General features: G+C 39.5%; 1 protein-coding gene across 1 annotated transcript in view; it reads left to right on the plus strand.

Moving 5' to 3' along the window:
• Positions 1 to 18,119, plus strand: part of vsnl1a (visinin-like 1a) — a 43,043-nt gene that overhangs the window by 3,120 nt on the left and 21,804 nt on the right. The window contains exon 2 of the mRNA XM_084737363.1: positions 6,849 to 7,015. Within this exon, the coding sequence (XP_084593489.1) occupies positions 6,854 to 7,015 (162 nt within the window). The 5' untranslated portion in view covers positions 6,849 to 6,853. The remainder of the gene's footprint in view (positions 1 to 6,848; positions 7,016 to 18,119) is intronic.

Genomic DNA, 18,119 nt, shown 5'->3' on the forward strand with positions numbered 1-18,119 from the left:
TTGTTTTTTGTCAAAAATAGTAATTGTGATATTTGATTTTATCCCATCATCCAGCCCAAAGACCGGATATATCACTGCATGAATAGCTCATGTTGTGACGTAAAGCTGTGCCACTGGCAACACACTGACACAATACAGATGCAGATTCAGCTCTGCTGCCTGTTGCATGAATAAAAGAAGACAGAGTCATGAGTAGCACTTGCATTATGATGCAGTGTGAGCTACTGTAAGCACGTGGTGAACATATTAGAAGAGGACAGGGATGCAACTAAAGATTATTTTCATTATTGCTTGATCTGCAGATTATTTTCATGATTAACTGATGAATTGTATAGTCTACAAATTGTGAAAATGCTCATCACACTTCTCTAGTGACATCTTTTAGTTGTTTCTTTTTTCTAATCAACTGTCCAAAACCCAGAGACTCCTCATTTACTCATCCTAAATCCTCACATTTTAGAAGCTGGAACCGGCACATTTGACATTTTTGCTTGAAAAATGACCGAGATGAAGAAATTGATTATCAAACTAGTTGGCAACTAATTTTCTTACAATCGACAGATCTGTTAATCGTGTAATCGTTGCAGATATAGTAAGCTGCGGAAAAAGAGCTCACATTGTGGTGGAAAGCTGGGCCGCATGCAACACTCTGACACTATACAGATGCAGATTCAGCTCTGCTGCTTGTTGCATGAATGGAGGAAGACAGAGTCACGAGTAACACTTGCATTATGATGCAATGTGAGCTACTGTAAGAACATTGTGAAGCATAGAAGTGAATGAGCATTTAGCACTGCATCAAAATTGTATCTTCTGCCAGAAATGCATTGATTCCCCAGAGGTTTTCTGTGTTGTATGCTGCAGCATCGTATATGCCTACAGGATTCTCATGATGTGCTTGTGATACCTTGAAATGCAGCACTTAAGCTTAAATCTTAATGACTTCTGCGGTCTTTAGGGATGCTAAGTGCACACAGATAGACATCCTCTCAGCAAACGTAACAGCCCTGCAGTCTTAAACACACCGTGCACAAACTTACGATTATGACTGCTGGGAGATATATTATGTTTACTGTAAGCATGAACACATGCACCCATTCATATACTGTACATACATCCTGTATAAAAAGGGATATATGTGCTTTCTATTACACAAGTGCCCACATAGACACACACCGACCCGGGCACACATCTACCCAGTGACATATTGGCGAGGCTGCCATGCGTCCTGTGCTTGCATCTCTCCCGGGACACATCTGTCTCCTGCTGCAGCGGCCGGCTTCAGGCTCAGCCCATCTTGTCTGACAGCACATATTGTAACAGAAAAGTGTTAGCAAGCAACTTGCTGTCGGAGTGCACTGCCTCCTCAGTTTCACTGCAGCACTGACAGACTTTTCGCTTGTAACAGGATGCTTCTGAGCACCAAACACAGAAGAAGAGGCTAGTCTTCAGTTGTCATATTCAGTGTTGTTTAACCCATAACTACAAGTCCGATTGCTGCAGATGTCATCTTCTAAAATACAGTCTGAGCATAGTTGTTTGCCCTTAAGAGACCAGCTGGAAATGGGGGTTCAGTGGTATTTACTGAATCTGAATTGAGCATCAGATCATTCAAATCCCTTGTCAAACAACCCACATTGGCTTTCCTGCTCCTTACAAACATGAACACACGTCTTGTCCTGCACATTAGCTTGTTGAACCAGCCACCAAATAAACATTTGCCAGCAGCACATGTAAGCATACCTAGAAATGTCACTTTAGATGCTCCATGATTTAATGCCACTAACAACACACTGTCTGCTCATGACTGCTTTGGCTCTCTTTGGCTGCACAGTGTGACTCTGGCCGCCTGCTAGCTGCTGTCAATCAAACACATACAGGAGCTGGCTGAGAAGGAAAGGAGCATTTCTGATATTTCCCCAAAGACCTTTTTTCTTCCATTTAATCATAGTCATAAAAAGCTTTTACAAAATACATTTAAAAACATCTTAACAGTTTTTTTTTTACTACAAAAAGGGATTTCAGTTGAGCTTAAAAATGACACTCCAATTTAACGGTGTAGATCGGTTTACTACTCATGCTGAGTGCTACTCATATTGTGAAAAGAGTTATATAATGTTCTCTATGGCTCTCAAGTAGCTTTGACAAATCTGGGAAAATAATCCTGATGATGTCATTGTGATGTCACCAGCTTGGGTTTGGAAACTACAAATTGTGGAGTGCAAAAGATGTGGGTGTTCACCAAGCAGGGAAAAGATCAAAGAACAAAGATTCTTCATTTTTGATTTCCAAGGGGGATTATCAATGTGTGCACACCAAAATGCCTCTGGACACAACTGGAAAGACCCACAACCAATCAGAGCAACACAACATGTGACATAGCGATGCTTGGCCCGTTTTAATCCTGACACAAAATGGTGGCCACCTGGTTGCAGTTGTTCTTGTATTATAGCTAAATGGTACACTAAAATATGTTTACATTTTAGTTGCAAAATAGACAATACAGTAACAGAATCTTGTGAACAACGTTCAGTGTACACTGACAAGTATTGTATCATATCGTATCGCACCGCATCGTATCATATCGTGTCGTATAGTAGTGATTGATCTAATTGGATCAAAGTCTGGTGGAGTTCTGTCTGAATGGAAGGAGGGCCAGGTGGATTTGCCAGAACAAATAAAAACATGAGCTCAGCAGATTCATCTGGTTCCCAGGCTAAGTTTGTGTACCAACAAATCCAAAATGCATCCTTAACCAAATCACATGGAAATCACTTAGACCAAAAAAGACATCCATATCAAGAGCTAAAAAAGTAAAACTTAAATCAAAAGCCTCTATGCTAGGGCGTTCAGTGAATGTTGTAGCACAATTTACACATATCAAAGAGACATAATCTAATGAATCAGACTGCCACGTGTCTGTGTAACGCAAGAAGAACAGCTTCTTAACAAGGGGGCTTTATTCCACATTTTGTCTGAAAGCAGTTCTCCTGTTGAGCTGATTCACTGGTGCTACATGATTATACCCACTACTGAAAATCTCAGAACACCAATTTAGATGATTTTCACGTCGAAACAGCAGTCATAAGGTCAGTTGTGAATCCGAAAATTTAACAACTTTCATTCCTTTTCAGAAGCGACTTAGTGCACATAGAATGTCCAGCGGGTCACATTACCTCAAAAGAAAGCTATTTCTTAAAAGCTCCTGTTAGAGAGAAGCAAGATTTTTATCTGAACACTTTTGTGTGGTCATGTTGTGTAATCTGTGTCAGTACTACCTCCTCACACACAGGTCATGACACTAAATCTCTTACCAGTCCATGGCTACAAATGTAAGCAAAAAGCCTGGATAGATGGGACGTGGCGGCTCTGTGGTTTTATGTACTAAATTGTCTCACCTCAATAAATGACCCAGAACTTTTAGCTGAGCTTCCGTGATATCCACAGTATTTAATGTATCCATTTTGCCATCAAAGCTTCAAGGTGAGAAGTTGTTATTTTGCAAATAGCCTTTTGAAAACTAATGATAAGTAGTTGAGATGCCATTCAGAAACACTCAAGTGTGGGTTTATTTGTCTCTCTCCATCCCTGATTTGTTCAATCAGCCTGTCTGTCATTTTTGGTTGTGGAATCATAAATTGTTGAATTTTCACTGATTAAATGGAATTTTCTGTTTACCATTATCTGACTGACTACTACTGCATGTCCTATCAGCATGTGGATGGTGTAGTCTTTATGATACTTGCTTTAATTTAATTTGGAAAGAATGAATTTGTCATATTGACAGTTTGATTTACAGGCAGGGTAGAAGCGTGATTAGTCATTTCTTGAATTTCACTCTTGCACATTATGAATCCTTGCTTAACTCGGGTCATGCTGAGCCATGCTGAAAGTATTTTTCATTCAAAATTGGATTTCAGGGCAAAGTAAATGTATCTTCCTTAGACAAATGGCTCCCAAATTGCTGTGCAGGGACTGTCTGAGGTGCTTGGGAAGTTTCTAAAGGGACTCTCACTCAAATGAGGAATTGTTTATTCTGTTTTTTTTTTCTCAGTTCACTAAGAAAAAACTTTTGTGATCGATGTGACTCTCTCTCCACTTTTCCCCCTGTTAATCAACAACGTGTAGCCGCTGTCTAAATCCACACATAGATACACACAGACCTTCATCAGTCCTTCGTTTCACAACTTTCTAAAATAATTTGATCCCTGTCTATATCTGGGTGTTCATGAAAAAGGACATGCACATCTCTCTCATAATAGGAAAATACAAACTTTCTTCCCTGCCAGATATAGGCTCAAAGAGGCTCAAAGAAATTGCTCTGCATTTTGGGAAATACACTTATTTGCATTTTTGTTGAGAGTTAGAACTGTCTGATGCCGCTTTCATGTCTGTACACTAAATATCAAGCTATTTCCAGCAGCCAATTTGCTTAGTCCCCTTTGGTTTTTACTTTAGGACAGAGCCAGGCCAGCTGTATCCCCCCGTTTCCAGTCTTTATGCTGAGCTAACATAAAGACAGCTGGTAACTTTAGTGCACAGACATGAGGGTGCTGCCAATTAGCTAATATTATGTTAAATGTTTTTGATATCGTGATGGTGCAGGGGGGAATCCATATTGCATGGTATGATATTTTGCGCGTCAATATTCTATGGATACATGAATGCCAAATATCAGTCTTTCATTATATAAATGATTAATCAATCGATTGCTTTTTCAGTCCACTAGAGGGTGCTGATTTTTTCTGGTGAGGTCAGCAGAGGTCACTTTCAGCAGGACTGGAAGGTTTTTATGACAGTGTTGGTCAGTCTGTCTGCTTGACAATCCCATTTTGCTGCAATAAAAATAAAATCTTATTACATAAAACAGATGTTGACAACGCAATATATTACAATATATGTTACTGGAATACAAAAATGTATAAAATCACAATAATGTCATATCATGACTTAAGTAATATGATAATATAGTATCTGGTGATTCCCACCTGTAATATCACATCTTCCTGCCTTCCAGTGAACTATTTGTTCAATACAGCAAGCTTCAGGGCAAGTGGGTCAGAAATGTTGACTTTTTGACCTGTCCCTATACAATAACTGTCATGTTTAGTTTTCATTTAAGTAAGGACACAGTGTGTCATAGATGTGAAGAAAAAAAATAATTAAATATTGAAAATGGTATGACAATACCCCTCTCCTTATCCACAGAGATGCACTTTTTAACTGTGAAAGTGTTAAATTCTTTTTTATCACTGTCAGATTGGGTTAGTGAGTTGCCACATTGTCTTGCTCGACAAGGCATTTTGCTGAACCCTAGCATGAAATAATCTATCACAGATGACCTTTCTACTCTATTTGTATGGTGAAGTTAAGTTATTGAACTGTAGTAATGCAGTTGCGTGCAGGGACCATTTGGAAACTTGCTTTCGTGGTGCGTTCAACAACACAATCTGGCATCTCGGGTATGACAGTTGGCTGCTGAAATGCGGTACATTTCCAAGCAATGTTGTGACACAATCAAAGCCCTAAAAAGGAGCAGTCAGCAAACATGAATGCTTTGAAAAGAAATGTGACTTCAGTAATTTATTGCAGTAAAAAGGTTGGTGTTTGGCAGGCAACTTCAGAGAGAAAAAGCACCAAAGTGAGTCATTGTTGATTTTCGTAGCGCATTGAAATAAATGGAAGCTAGTTGCAAGCTGGAAGGTACAAAATCAATCTCACAACTTATGGCATGCTTTTGAGAAATGGTCACTTTGAGAAAGTGCCATTAAATGGAGCTTTGTGAAATCCAATGCAGCATGGCAGGCCTCAGTATATATGACTGCAGCACCTCCTGGATGCTTGCCTGAGTCTCCTTTCCTCACCCCTGGGCGCTCAGAGACAGATTGGCACCACACATACTCCTGCTGCCTCGCATCTCCCTTGGTCTTTTCACGCTGAAAAGGCCTAATAAAACATCTCAGCAGAGAGTAGGAGTAGAAATGTTCCAAAAACTCTAACCATCTTTTGCAAATTATGGTAATTATGGGTTGGTTAATGAACTAATCAAGGCCATAAAGTGTCAGCATCAGCACTGTGCAGATACATCAGCTACCCGCAGAGGCAGCTGGGTGCAAACAGCTCCAGTGGAGAAATGACGGGACATTTAACAGCAAAACACACTTGAATTTTCTAAAAAGTCACATTGGACCAACTGCTTTAAGATGTGGTTATTGCCCTTTCCAAAATCCAAAGAGTTTCATTTAAAAGTGAGATACTTACCATTTGGAGAGTACGTGACTAAAAACCTCGGGCAAAGGGAGAGATTCAACAGAGTAGGATGAAAACCTAATAAAGTGGTTATTGTCAATCCCCCAATTAATAATTTGATAAAATATACTTGATCATTGTACAGCAAAATCTCTGCACCTAAAAATGAAGCAACAGCAAACAGACAAAACTAGGACAAGCAGCTACTCAAAGGGAAACAGAACAGCAAAGTTTTATATTTTGTGATAAACTGGCCCTATTATTCAAGAGGAAATCACCGTTCAGGACTAATTTCCAACATGTGACACTATTCCAGTGCCTCATATTACAGTCCATTTGTTTTAAAGCTTATTTTTAGATGGAGCTTTGGTTTGCTCTTTCACGGTTCTCTATAAATCTGTTTCCAGCCTTGACAAATCACTCTTCCACACGCCCTCCAGACTTCTAGGTTCAGAACACATAGTTTATAGGGAGGCACTTCAGTGTGTTCTGTATTAATTGAAAGGTGCTCAACATCATTAATTTTGTACGTGTGTGTGTGTGTGTGTGTGTGTGTGTGTGTGTGTGTGTGTGTGTGTGTGTGTGTGCCCTTTTTGTAGGTAAAATGGGGAAACAGAACAGCAAGCTGACCCCTGAAGTGATGGAGGACCTGGTGAAGAACACAGAGTTTAACGAACATGAGCTGAAGCAGTGGTACAAGGGATTCCTGAAGGACTGTCCCACCGGCCGACTCAACCTGGAGGAGTTCCAGCAGCTCTATGTCAAGGTGAGACTCCACTGACTCACTTTCAGTTGATGGATTACACACATACTGTATGCTCCAACGCTCACACTCATTTGTATGTGCTGGCCACACACACGGGCAACCTCAGCATACAGAGCGTTTGCCTCTGTGTGCATCTGACTAGAGTTCAATAAAGCTGTATGTTTAGCAACTAACAGTTGTTTGGTCAAGTATTCTGTATACTCTGATGGTGGACTAATTGATATCCAATGAAAAGCTTACAGTTTGAGTTGTGTTCATGAGTGATAGTGTTCTTAACAACTAATTTCCCTGTCAATTAAACAGAAATTTGAATTTAGGATAGTTAAGTAGTCTAAAAGTAAGACGACACTTTGGGGTCAACCATGTCATATTGGTTTGCTAAGTGTTGCTAACATCAGCAGTGCCAGCACCAGCAGCTTGCTCTCCTTGTGGCTTAATGTCCACATGACAGTATATCCTGACACAGCCTAAGTACACACTTATTTTTTTATTTTCTAGATGAAGATACCAAACCGTGCTGGTTTACATCCATGCATTAGCGCCTGCCTACAGAGGGCTGCATCTCTGGCTATTAGTGTGTGGCTGCATAACATCTTAGATGCAACAGTTAACCAGTGTTGTACATTAGTGAAATATTTGTTAATTTTAAACTGACTAGTATTTCAAGTGGTGACCAGCGAGGGAGGCGATGGTTAATCGAATAGACGAGTGATCGCGTACATCCCTATTCATAAAAAGTGATTAACATTACTATAAAAACATACATTGATCGAATAAAATGAACTTGGTGTGCCTGTTTCCTACGAAATTGGACAAAATTATAGTCAGAGATTAAAGTCAGTTTGTCGTAAAGCTACAGTTAAAGTTTTTGGCCAAATGGGTTTTGGGATTAGCAGGAAAATTGACATAGAATCATTTTATAAAGTTAGTAAGCGTGTTAGCAAACAAAAGTTGTGTTTCAAGGCAAGTGAGCCCAATATTATCTCTCCTTTTAGCTCTGTTTCAGTCTCTACTAACTCCTGAGGGAAATGTCTGGATCTTTAGTGGCTAAATGCAACTCTTTGTTCACTAGCTAGTTGCTAACTTTGTCCGTCTGCTGTTTGGTGCTGGACATGTAGTATACCGTCAGTGTATCAGACCTTTTTCACTGAAAACAAAATAAGGTCAGTGAGCACATTCAGAGGGAAACAACACAGTAAAGCAGGTAGCTTTACATGATAATTTTTATGGGTTTGTCACTATGAGTGATCCAGTTTAGTTTTGACATAGTTATGTGATCTTTTATTAATATAGAAATATTGATTAGTGTACCTTTAAATTCAGTCATTTGTTAAGTTTATGGTGGGATACTAATGATAGTGTAACCTAATTGAATGTAATAAAACTGGCTGGGTCAGGACCGTTGAGAGTTTTTTGTAGATATCATATAAGCAACATTTCCTTTTAGCACAAATTAGGACACAGTTTGCATGGGGAGAGGCTCTAATAGTAGTATTTGCAACCACAGTAATAGACATAATGGTAGTAGTAACACGTCTTGTACTTGTAGAAGTAATAAAAGAAGATGCCATGTTGCATCACTAGCAGAGGCATTGATGTCAATTATTAGCTGTTTGTTCATTTTAAAAAGACCAACAAAATCCATTTTCCCACAATTAAATAAATTAACAGGGTTTATTAGGGGTCACATGAATACATTATGAATCATCACAAAAACCACTGAGGGAAATTACACTCCCATTATAAACCCTGCAAGATTTTAGCAGGCATCCTGCCATGTTCCCATTCGCCACTCCTGTATCTGGGCAGAAAACCAACAGAGAGGCTGATATCAGAGGCGCTCAGATGATTATCTTCTCATGCTAATATGTAGCCTACCGTATCTCATTACCTCTGACAGAAGAGTGTGAATTTATTCCATGATTTATTCATTTAGTCATAAAGACGGTGATGGTCGTAATGAAACAAAAACTGTGATATAAGAGCACGTACATATATACATACATATGTTGTGATACAAGAGTGGCTACAAAGAGTAGACTTGATGGTGGTCTAACCATCAGTTCTGAAAAAAAAAAACTTAAATTGAAAGCCAAATCAAATTATGGATTTGGAGAATCATGACACCCCTAATAAGCATGCTTTATTAGTTTATAATCACCAGAAAATAAGAATCATTGCGTTTTTGTTACTTTAGGATGAGCCATTTATACCTGAGGAGGACTTGGGTCCTCCCCTACGGAGGTGCCATCACCCACTGCGATGTTACTACAGTTGCCCAGAAGGGACAAACCAAACAGTTGCTCTAGACAGGGCCATATACATTTTGAGCGTTTTGTGTAGATTCTTCTACAGGCTTAAAAGGAGAGAGTGACATGAGGTGTTTGCAGTCTGCCAATTCACTGCTAGATGCCACTAAATTCTACACACCGGTTATTTAATGTACATGTTTAGTAGTTTAAAATGTACTTTTTACCTGGAAAGCCCTAACTGTCACTGTGGTCTTAAAACTGTTATATCATGTCAGAATGGCTGATTTGAAAAAGGTCACTTATCAAACAATGCAATTTATAAACCTGCTAAACAGTTTGAAACACGTTCTGCTATAGTATGTGAATGTATTTTGCTGTTACATCTGTCTTGTGTGCTTTTGTACTGTATTCTTTAACTTCTGCAGAGATTTAATGGAGGAAAGCGAGTAGTGTAAGAATAGGCCGATATCTTTTATCACTGGTGCCAGGAAATGCCTCATAACCAGAGGGGGCTGCTGTTACATAAGACACGCCTGGGCACTCAGGTCATGGGTGTACTTCCTCTAAATGCCATCAGAGCTCATGCATCAGCTTAGACTGGAAGAGAAAGTAAAAAAAAACATGCAAACATCAGACATAAGTGGAGGTATGGCTGCCAGGATTTTTAAAAAAAAATCAAATACACATCAAACAAAGCACATCTGTCACCACTGGGGAATGACATTTTATCCATTTGGACCAATTTGTCACATTAAAACCTACTGAAAAGCATCAAAATCCTTTTAAAATTGAACTAAAAAATTACCTGGACTCCTGGGAAATAAGAGAAAGTTGGCAGCTCTGATAGAGGGATAACAAACACAAATGAAATCAGACGGAATATCCCTTAAAATCTCTTTAAAGCACAACGCAACAGCTCACGAGCAACGGTGGCAGCAAAATCTGCAGCCGCACAAAGGGGGCAACGCAGCTCACATCTAAAGGGGTCTTGTAGGCTTCTGGGTAAATCCTATTATTGATGCATCCTATTGTGTTTCTAGGCAACAGTGTATCGGTGATAGGGCTTTATTTAAATCCAGAGGGCTGATAAGTGGAAAAACGGTCTGCTGCGACCTCACATTAACGGGACAGATTGTTCCTGTGAAGAGTGACTCTGTGTGTGTGTGTGTGTGTGTGTTGCTGTGTGTGGTGGGGGTCATATGTTTAGTAGGAGGGAGAGGGAGACAGAACAGTGTGTTTCTGCGTCGGTTGAAAGCGAGAAACAGAGACATGATATGAGAAAAGTAAGCTAGCGGAAGAAAGTGTGTGTGCATTATTTATTACTCATTAGCTCCAATGGAGTCATGAGAAATGTTTGAGAATATGTGCATGCGAGTGTGTGTCCTCGCTGTGCGTGCACGCATGTGATGAGGGAGGGTTCGACTCACACCTGCGCGCCGAGATCTTTATTTCTCCGCACTCCCCGCGCAGTTCAGATCCCTCCGCATTTGCACAGATCTGCACCTGCGACAGCCATCCAGAAGCCCCCCCTGCCTGGGTGCTAAATGCAGTGTTACCTCCACTCGGCTGCCTGCCTGGACCTAATGTACTGTTGCGCTTGGAAGTAGACATGCTGTTCTCTCTTCCTTCTGTGCTCTGTCTCTCGCTCCTTTAATTCCCAGCGCCTTTTGTGGAGGTAATCATCTTTTAGGCCGTGAAAGAGAGAGAAAAAGATAAAGGGGGGAAAGTTGAGAGGGAGAGGCATGAAAGAACAGGAAGAGAGAAAGAGGCAAAGGGAGAGGAAGCAGGTGTAGCATGTCGGCTGGAAATAATAGGTGTGCGTGTCTCAGGGCAGTCTGTGATATTCATAGTTGGTGCTGTGGTGAAGCATAATAGTTTGCAGTACTTCTTTGCATACCGTACCAGCAGTATCGCTCCTTACAGTTTCATTTGATCAGGACCTGGGGGGTCATGAATTACTCTGATCATCATTATAAAAGAACTCATTAAAAGTCATGAATCTCAGTCCTTTCAACCAGTCAGATTTCTAATATAAAATTTAAGAATTAATCTTGATGCATTAAAAAGAATGTTTGAATGGATATATAAATTAATATTGTGAAATTAGAAATAGTTGAAATAGTTTCTGGAAGATAATAACACAATTCAAATGTCCATTAGTAGTGTCAGTTCAAATGAAATAGCTTATTTAAATGCATATCTAGCACTCATAAGTAATGAGTAATCTCTCACTGTGGTGATGGGACTGAAATGAAGGATTTAGTTTTTTTTTCTGAGGAACTCTACAAAGGCAGTAAAGTCTTTCACATTTTTCTTTGATAAATGGATTAGAGCAGTGTTTCACAAACTTAGGGTTGGGAAACGCTGGGCCTTTTTATTCGCCAGCTGACAATGCATGTTTTTTTTTTTTAATACATGTCTGAGCCTAGCGTTTGTTTGTTTGATCTTGTTGTTTTGTCTGTCTGTATGAAAATTTTACAAATAAAAATAATATAGAAAAAAACTTGGCAACGCATGCCACAGCGCAAAATAAGAGACAGAAAGTAGCTTTCAGAAATGTCAACCCTTTCATGATACTTTACACAAGGAACAAGAACTTTAAACCATAATTGCAAACTACAGCTGTGGTCAAGAAATCTAACAGCCACCCCACTAATGGTTAAAACTATAAACCAGACAAAAAATGGCGAGACTACCAACATAAACCACAATGTAATCATGTAATAAGCAGAATGTGGTGGAAACAATGACAAAAAGTAGTTGTCGGGAAATGTTGGCCATCACTACAAATGTTGATCTGCTTCTTTTTGCCCTGTTTAAAGGACAGCTCACTCCCAAATCAAAAATAGATATTTTTCTCCTGGTCTGTAGTGCTATTTATCATCTAGATCTGTAGATCTGTATCTGCAGTAGAATCTACCAGAACTACTTTAGAATCTACTGGAACTACTTTCTCTCTAGTAGAGGTCTGAGGTGAACTGCCCCTTTAAAGTTACTGGATTGTGCTGTTAATACAAACTCAACACTTTCTGTATCCTCTTTCAAATTAAAAGTCGTCTCGTGTTTCAGTGGGCAGGGCAAGTTTGTTATCAGCTGGTGAGAAACTTTGCACTCAGCAAATTTGATTATTGCTGTGTTGTACTTTTGTAGGGAAATAAATGCATTTCATTCATTTTAAAGGAAAAATCTGTAATATATTTACTGTACTAAATAGTAAAATGACCATCATATGTCATCAGAGATTAAGGGAACATGCTAGGTCCAGTGTCCCTGCATCCTGCAGGCTACCTGTCTGAGCATCAGTCTGAGGAGGATGAGGCAGGGGGAAACAACTTGCTTCAAACATGAATTGTGTATTAAATAGGGCCTCAAACAAATAAATATCCCGCCCATGACTCCAACTCCCTCTTTGGACCGCAGTACTCACTTCTGAATGTTAGGATCATACAGATTTCATCTTTAGATTCATGGTTTGATTCGGGTTTTGCTGAGACACCAAATTTCTCTTTTGGGTCTCCAGCTGAAAACATCAGCTCTTTATTAGACCAACACTCAGTTATCAGATTTATTTATTGATTTATACTTTGCTTCTCCTCTTTATTAATGGACTAATTATTTTAGCACCAATTCGTATTGTAATGAAGAAACAGCATCTGAGGTGATACACTGAGAATTGGGGCTGAATGATTTAAAGAAGACATCTAATTGTGGTTATTTTTACATATTATTTGCAATATAAGAAAGCATGGTAATTCCATATAATTATGATGTGTTTTTGCAAGGATCTGTACCAAACAGAGATGTTAAATGGTAGTTTGACACACGTTGGCTGACTGGCTTTTTAGACTCACCTGTGTTTTTTTTTTAATACAGATGTAATTTCATTGTGATTCCAAGTTTAGAACAAGAAAATATTCAGTCACTCTCAGTATCAACCTGCATGTTAAACGTGATGTCGCCTTGTCTGTCTTGTTTTTCACTTTACAACAGCGAGTGTCACTGTTCATAAATCCTGGTCAAACCACACCGGATCATTAAACTGACCTCCCGCAGGTTTTTGTTTCCCAGCGGAGTTTCACTTTTAGCAGCATCGCCAATGCCAGACAGCCATATAAAAATGGAAGAGAGGCCTCCCTGACAATTCACACTCAAGCGCTCGCATGCCACGCTGTGTGAAATTTCTCATCCCTGACACGCCAGCCTCCGTGGGAGCCATTTGTAACAGGATAACGACACTCCCGGAGATGTTAAGGTGATAGATTTTGTCACTCGATTTCTTTTTTTCTCGCGCTTGATGCATGCAGAGACAGCAGCCACACAGAGATCTCCACAAACGCACACACATACCTAACAGTCATCCATACATATCCACAACACATCAGTCTTTAGTTTAAAACAGGAAAATGCTCTTTAATTGAAATCCATATGTTGTGTGTGTTAGACTGCTGACAGAAACATGAAGTGAGCATCAGTATTGTTGGTCTCTTGCCAGTTGGTGTTCTGTTGATGTTATTGTGATGAGCTAGATGTCAGCATAATGGACTTCATTATGGTTTCTGCCACACACAGCAACTCTCTGTCTCTTCAACTCATATTACTCTGTTGTTGTTTTTATGGAGAACATATGCACGGAAACAGCAAAACGCAAACAAAGACAAGCCAGTTTGGTATTTCAGCTTTGTGTTTTGAGCTTGCGGCTGCTGTTGTGGTGTCTGTGCAGGTCTGGAAAGTTTAGAAAATGCATTTTATTACATCTTGGCATTCGATTGTAACAGTTTAACAACATTATATGTGTTGTCGGGAGAAAAATGTGACATTTTGAACTGGTAGATATGAACATTGAACTCCTGGTTTGTTGCTTTAGATGAGAAGCAATATGAAAGGGAGTGACGGCCTTGCTGTAGATTGGAAGCATTGTTGTGATTCTGGCCTGCGTACACACACACACACACACACACACACACACACACACTGATGCTGACCTGAATGTAGATGTACTGTATGGATGGATTCCGCTCTGTTGCATCTCGCTTTCATAGCCTCAAGGCTTTTGCTGTTGACGGGTGTAGAGTATGTGTGTATCTGTGTGTGTGTGTGCATCACTCACCATTCAGCAGTGCTGGCTGTGAGAGCCCCTATTGCCTCCCCAGACAGACAGACAGACAACAGACAGTGATAGGAAGGTAAATGGAGCGACAGACGGACGCTGACATCATCTGGCCAACAGCCTGTTTCTGTGAGGAAACATATGTCGCCTGATCACAGGAGACAAAAGACAGACAGAAAAGATAAAGACGCAGCATTAGATTGATGTGGAAAATCAGCTGTCAAAGCCCGCCTTTTTCCAGGAGGAGTTATTTGGAAAATCATTTTGTAATTTGAATAGATGTAATACATAGTGGAGCAAGGCCTCTGCAGTTACTGTCACATGATATAGAGATATAGAGTTATACATTGTTTCCCATACAACCACTGTTTAGACAGTAGGCAATATGCTTGAAATCAATATCAAAACAGTGATATTAATATTGTTATAAAATGTTCAAAAAAGTAAAAAAAAAAAAAAAAAGACATGTTCCACTGTTATTAATTACATCAGGCAAAACTCTTGACATTAGTGTTTGAGCAGTACCTGGGCTGGGGTTGAAAAAACATCGTATTGCTTGAAATGACCTTTTTAATACTAACACTTCCCTTAAATTGAGTTATGATTAGTGATACGTCACCAAAATACACACTGAGAAGGAGATTTTACAGTTGAAAAATAAACGCAGCAGTGTTCTCTGGGGGACAAACTAATTATGACTCTAAATTTCCACAATTTTGTCATTTCTCTGCTGCACCTTCTTGTTCCTTAATGCAGCAACAAGGGCTTTTTCACCGTGTTGTTTCCCAACTGCTGGAATAGTGTTGCTCTGACACTCAGCTCTGCCTGTGCAGAGGGAATACAGTGCAGTAGAAAACCAAGCATAAGTACCCAAAGTCGATTCAAGTCGAGCCACGCCATGTAGTAAAAATACACCTATATATGATACAACATACCTGTGATAAACTTATGCCAGCTGATAGTTTTGGCCTGGCTAGAAACACAGTTTTCTTCAAATAACTCATCACCCCAGTATAATCACAGCATAGCGGCAGTTCTGCCATATGCCAAATATCAAGGCTACTATGACAGAGAAAAGATTTAAAGATGCCGATCACAAAATAATAGCAGGCGTTTCTCATCCAAGAGCTAAATTGCTGGTTTAATGTTCCAATCCCATTAACAGTTTACGATATAAAAAGTTAAGTTTTGATACACATTTGATTCTGGAGGCCCCTGTGGATAAACAAGGTAGTGAGTGAAAGAAAGTCACAACTTCATTGTAATACTTTATTTTTTTAAACAGCTGTTTGCAGGATGCATAATGATTAGGTAATGCGTCTGTGTTTGTGGCTATGCAATGAGGCGATGGTGAAACAAAACAAACTTTTGACCTAGGTGACCTAAGTCTTCATAATAATAAGCCAACAGCAAGTTCTAGCTTGGTAGCACAGCCAACATAAAATGTTATGTTGTGATCCATTTGTATTACAGTAATAATGTCCACTGTGACCTCCACCGTCTCACAATGTACTTTATGAATAAAATAGATATATTACATACCTGTCACAGTAAAGAGGGCCAATTCAGGCTTGGTTTCGAATCCTTTCAAATCCCTCAATCCTCTCCATCTGTTGAATGATGCACCAAGGTCAGATTCTCCACCAAATTCTCTAAAGAAAAATCTCCTCTTGCTTTCTTTTAAGTACTGCACACTGTGAAGCTTTGCATGGGAAAATGTCACTAATGGTCTTGTTTGCTTATATAAGTCATATATAAGCAGCACTAACAAATTGAGCCTGTTTCATAACCAGTTAAAAACTCCTTCTAGCAGGTTTAACTTTTATATGGCATTATCACCTGTTGTAAATAGTCATTTTAATCTCCTGTATTTAGGGATGCACAGATCAACCGGCCATTTGTCAGCATGAATGGCTGTGGATGGTGACTGGCTGCCGGTCAGCATCTCATATCCGATTCTGTCAGTCGGCGTTAGCGAAAGACTCCAAGAACAGGATAAAGAGGAGACAGACATTCAACAAGGAGACGGAGCAGCCGATGGTGTCGCTGAACCGCGGTAAACTTTCTAGCTCTTCAGGCTAACATTAGCCAGAAGCAGACTCTCAGTTTAAATCGCACCTCCTGTTCTGGCTGAAGAATAAACATAATCTTAGCCCAGAAGAAGAGCCAGATTTTTATGTTTCCTATGTCTGACCCACAAAGCACATTTTTATTTTTTCCCCGCATTATTAGTTTTCACAGTTGGAAAAGAAATATTATTTACAAAAGTGCAAGAAAAAATAAAACACCCTTGTAATCCTAGAAGTAACTTGTCGGCTTAATAAATACAATGTTGCATTCATTGTTGCAATTCCTATCATTTAGTTTGACTAAATTCCCTCTGCTTAATGAGCCTGAGGTGAAACTTTGTAATAAAATAAGTGTCTCTGCGCTTAACAAGAGACATAACCAATGAATGAGCTAATTAGCCTAGTAATAAAATAATGATTTTAATGATTTCTAATAAATGATATAAACACCCATAAACTTAGAATGTTAAAAGATTATTTAATTTAAAATATTATGATGTAGTATATTTGTGCTTCTTTTTGCAACTTAATTTAAAGCTTAAACTGGAAAGATTTATCCAGATCATGTACGCAAATACAGAACAGCTGGTGGTAGATTGCAAAGCTTGTATGTAGCCCTCATAATATTACACAACATGAGTATTATTCCTCTCCCTCTTCTGTATCTCACTATATGTTACTCTTCCTCTTTCCAGCCTATTTTCTCATCTCTTGCTTCTTCTCTCTATCTCTCTCTTCACCCACTTCCTCTCTCACCTCCCTTCCTCTCTGTCCAAGTGGCCTCATGGCTGCCATACACTAAAAATAGATTTTGTCATCTCAGAAGCTCTCATGCCATTCTCCATCGCTGTCACAACACAGGCACACACACACACACACACACACACACACACAGGAATTCTGTTTATGTGTTTTAGCGGCATGAAACAGTTTGTGTTCGGTTGAAAAGACTCCTTTTCATTAGTCTTGTGCTGTGCTCAAATATAGAAGCAGTCCAGACTCTTTGTTTAGAGCTCGGAAAATTCGAGCCACACAAATTGTAATGATAAACTTCGGACAAATTGACTCACTCGTTATGAGAGTCAGTCTTTTACGCTGTTTAGAAAGCACAGAGGGAGGGGAATCTGACACTGAATTAGCAGACTGTAATTTTCACAAAGACAAACAGTGTTTTTTCCTCAGTGAATTTTCTTCAGTCTTTCAGAAGAGAAAATTGGTGTTAATTGTTCAGAGTGTCTGTGTCAGTATTCGCAGATGAGATGCATCTGAAATGAGCTGTAACAGAGACAACTGACACATAAATACACTCAGAGAGGCAGAGGGGAAGACACAACAATACAGACAGAGAGCGGGAAAGCACTGGACGGATGGTTGGATTTATAATATTGAATTATTTTTGGCCTTTCAGCTGCTCTCTGGCCTCTTTGCATTGTCTCACTTCCAGGCTTGAAGTTGTAATTTAATTAGTCAGCAACTTTCACGGAGTCTCACCACTACTTCTTCTGCTGCAGTATGAGAAGAGGAAATAGGAAGTTAGTGAGTGTCTTTAGATGCACAAAGTAAGATAATAATAGGGCCTATTCTTGGGGGAAATTATATCCAGATTGAGCTGGGTATAACCATTAGCACAACCTCTGCAGGAGTAAATCAGTTATCATGTTCTAATGATGAAGGCA

The sequence above is a fragment of the Lutjanus erythropterus genome, chromosome 15 (genome assembly GCF_056507025.1).
Source record: "Lutjanus erythropterus isolate fLutEry1 chromosome 15, fLutEry1.hap2, whole genome shotgun sequence".
Classification (NCBI taxonomy): Eukaryota; Metazoa; Chordata; class Actinopteri; order Lutjaniformes; family Lutjanidae; genus Lutjanus; species Lutjanus erythropterus.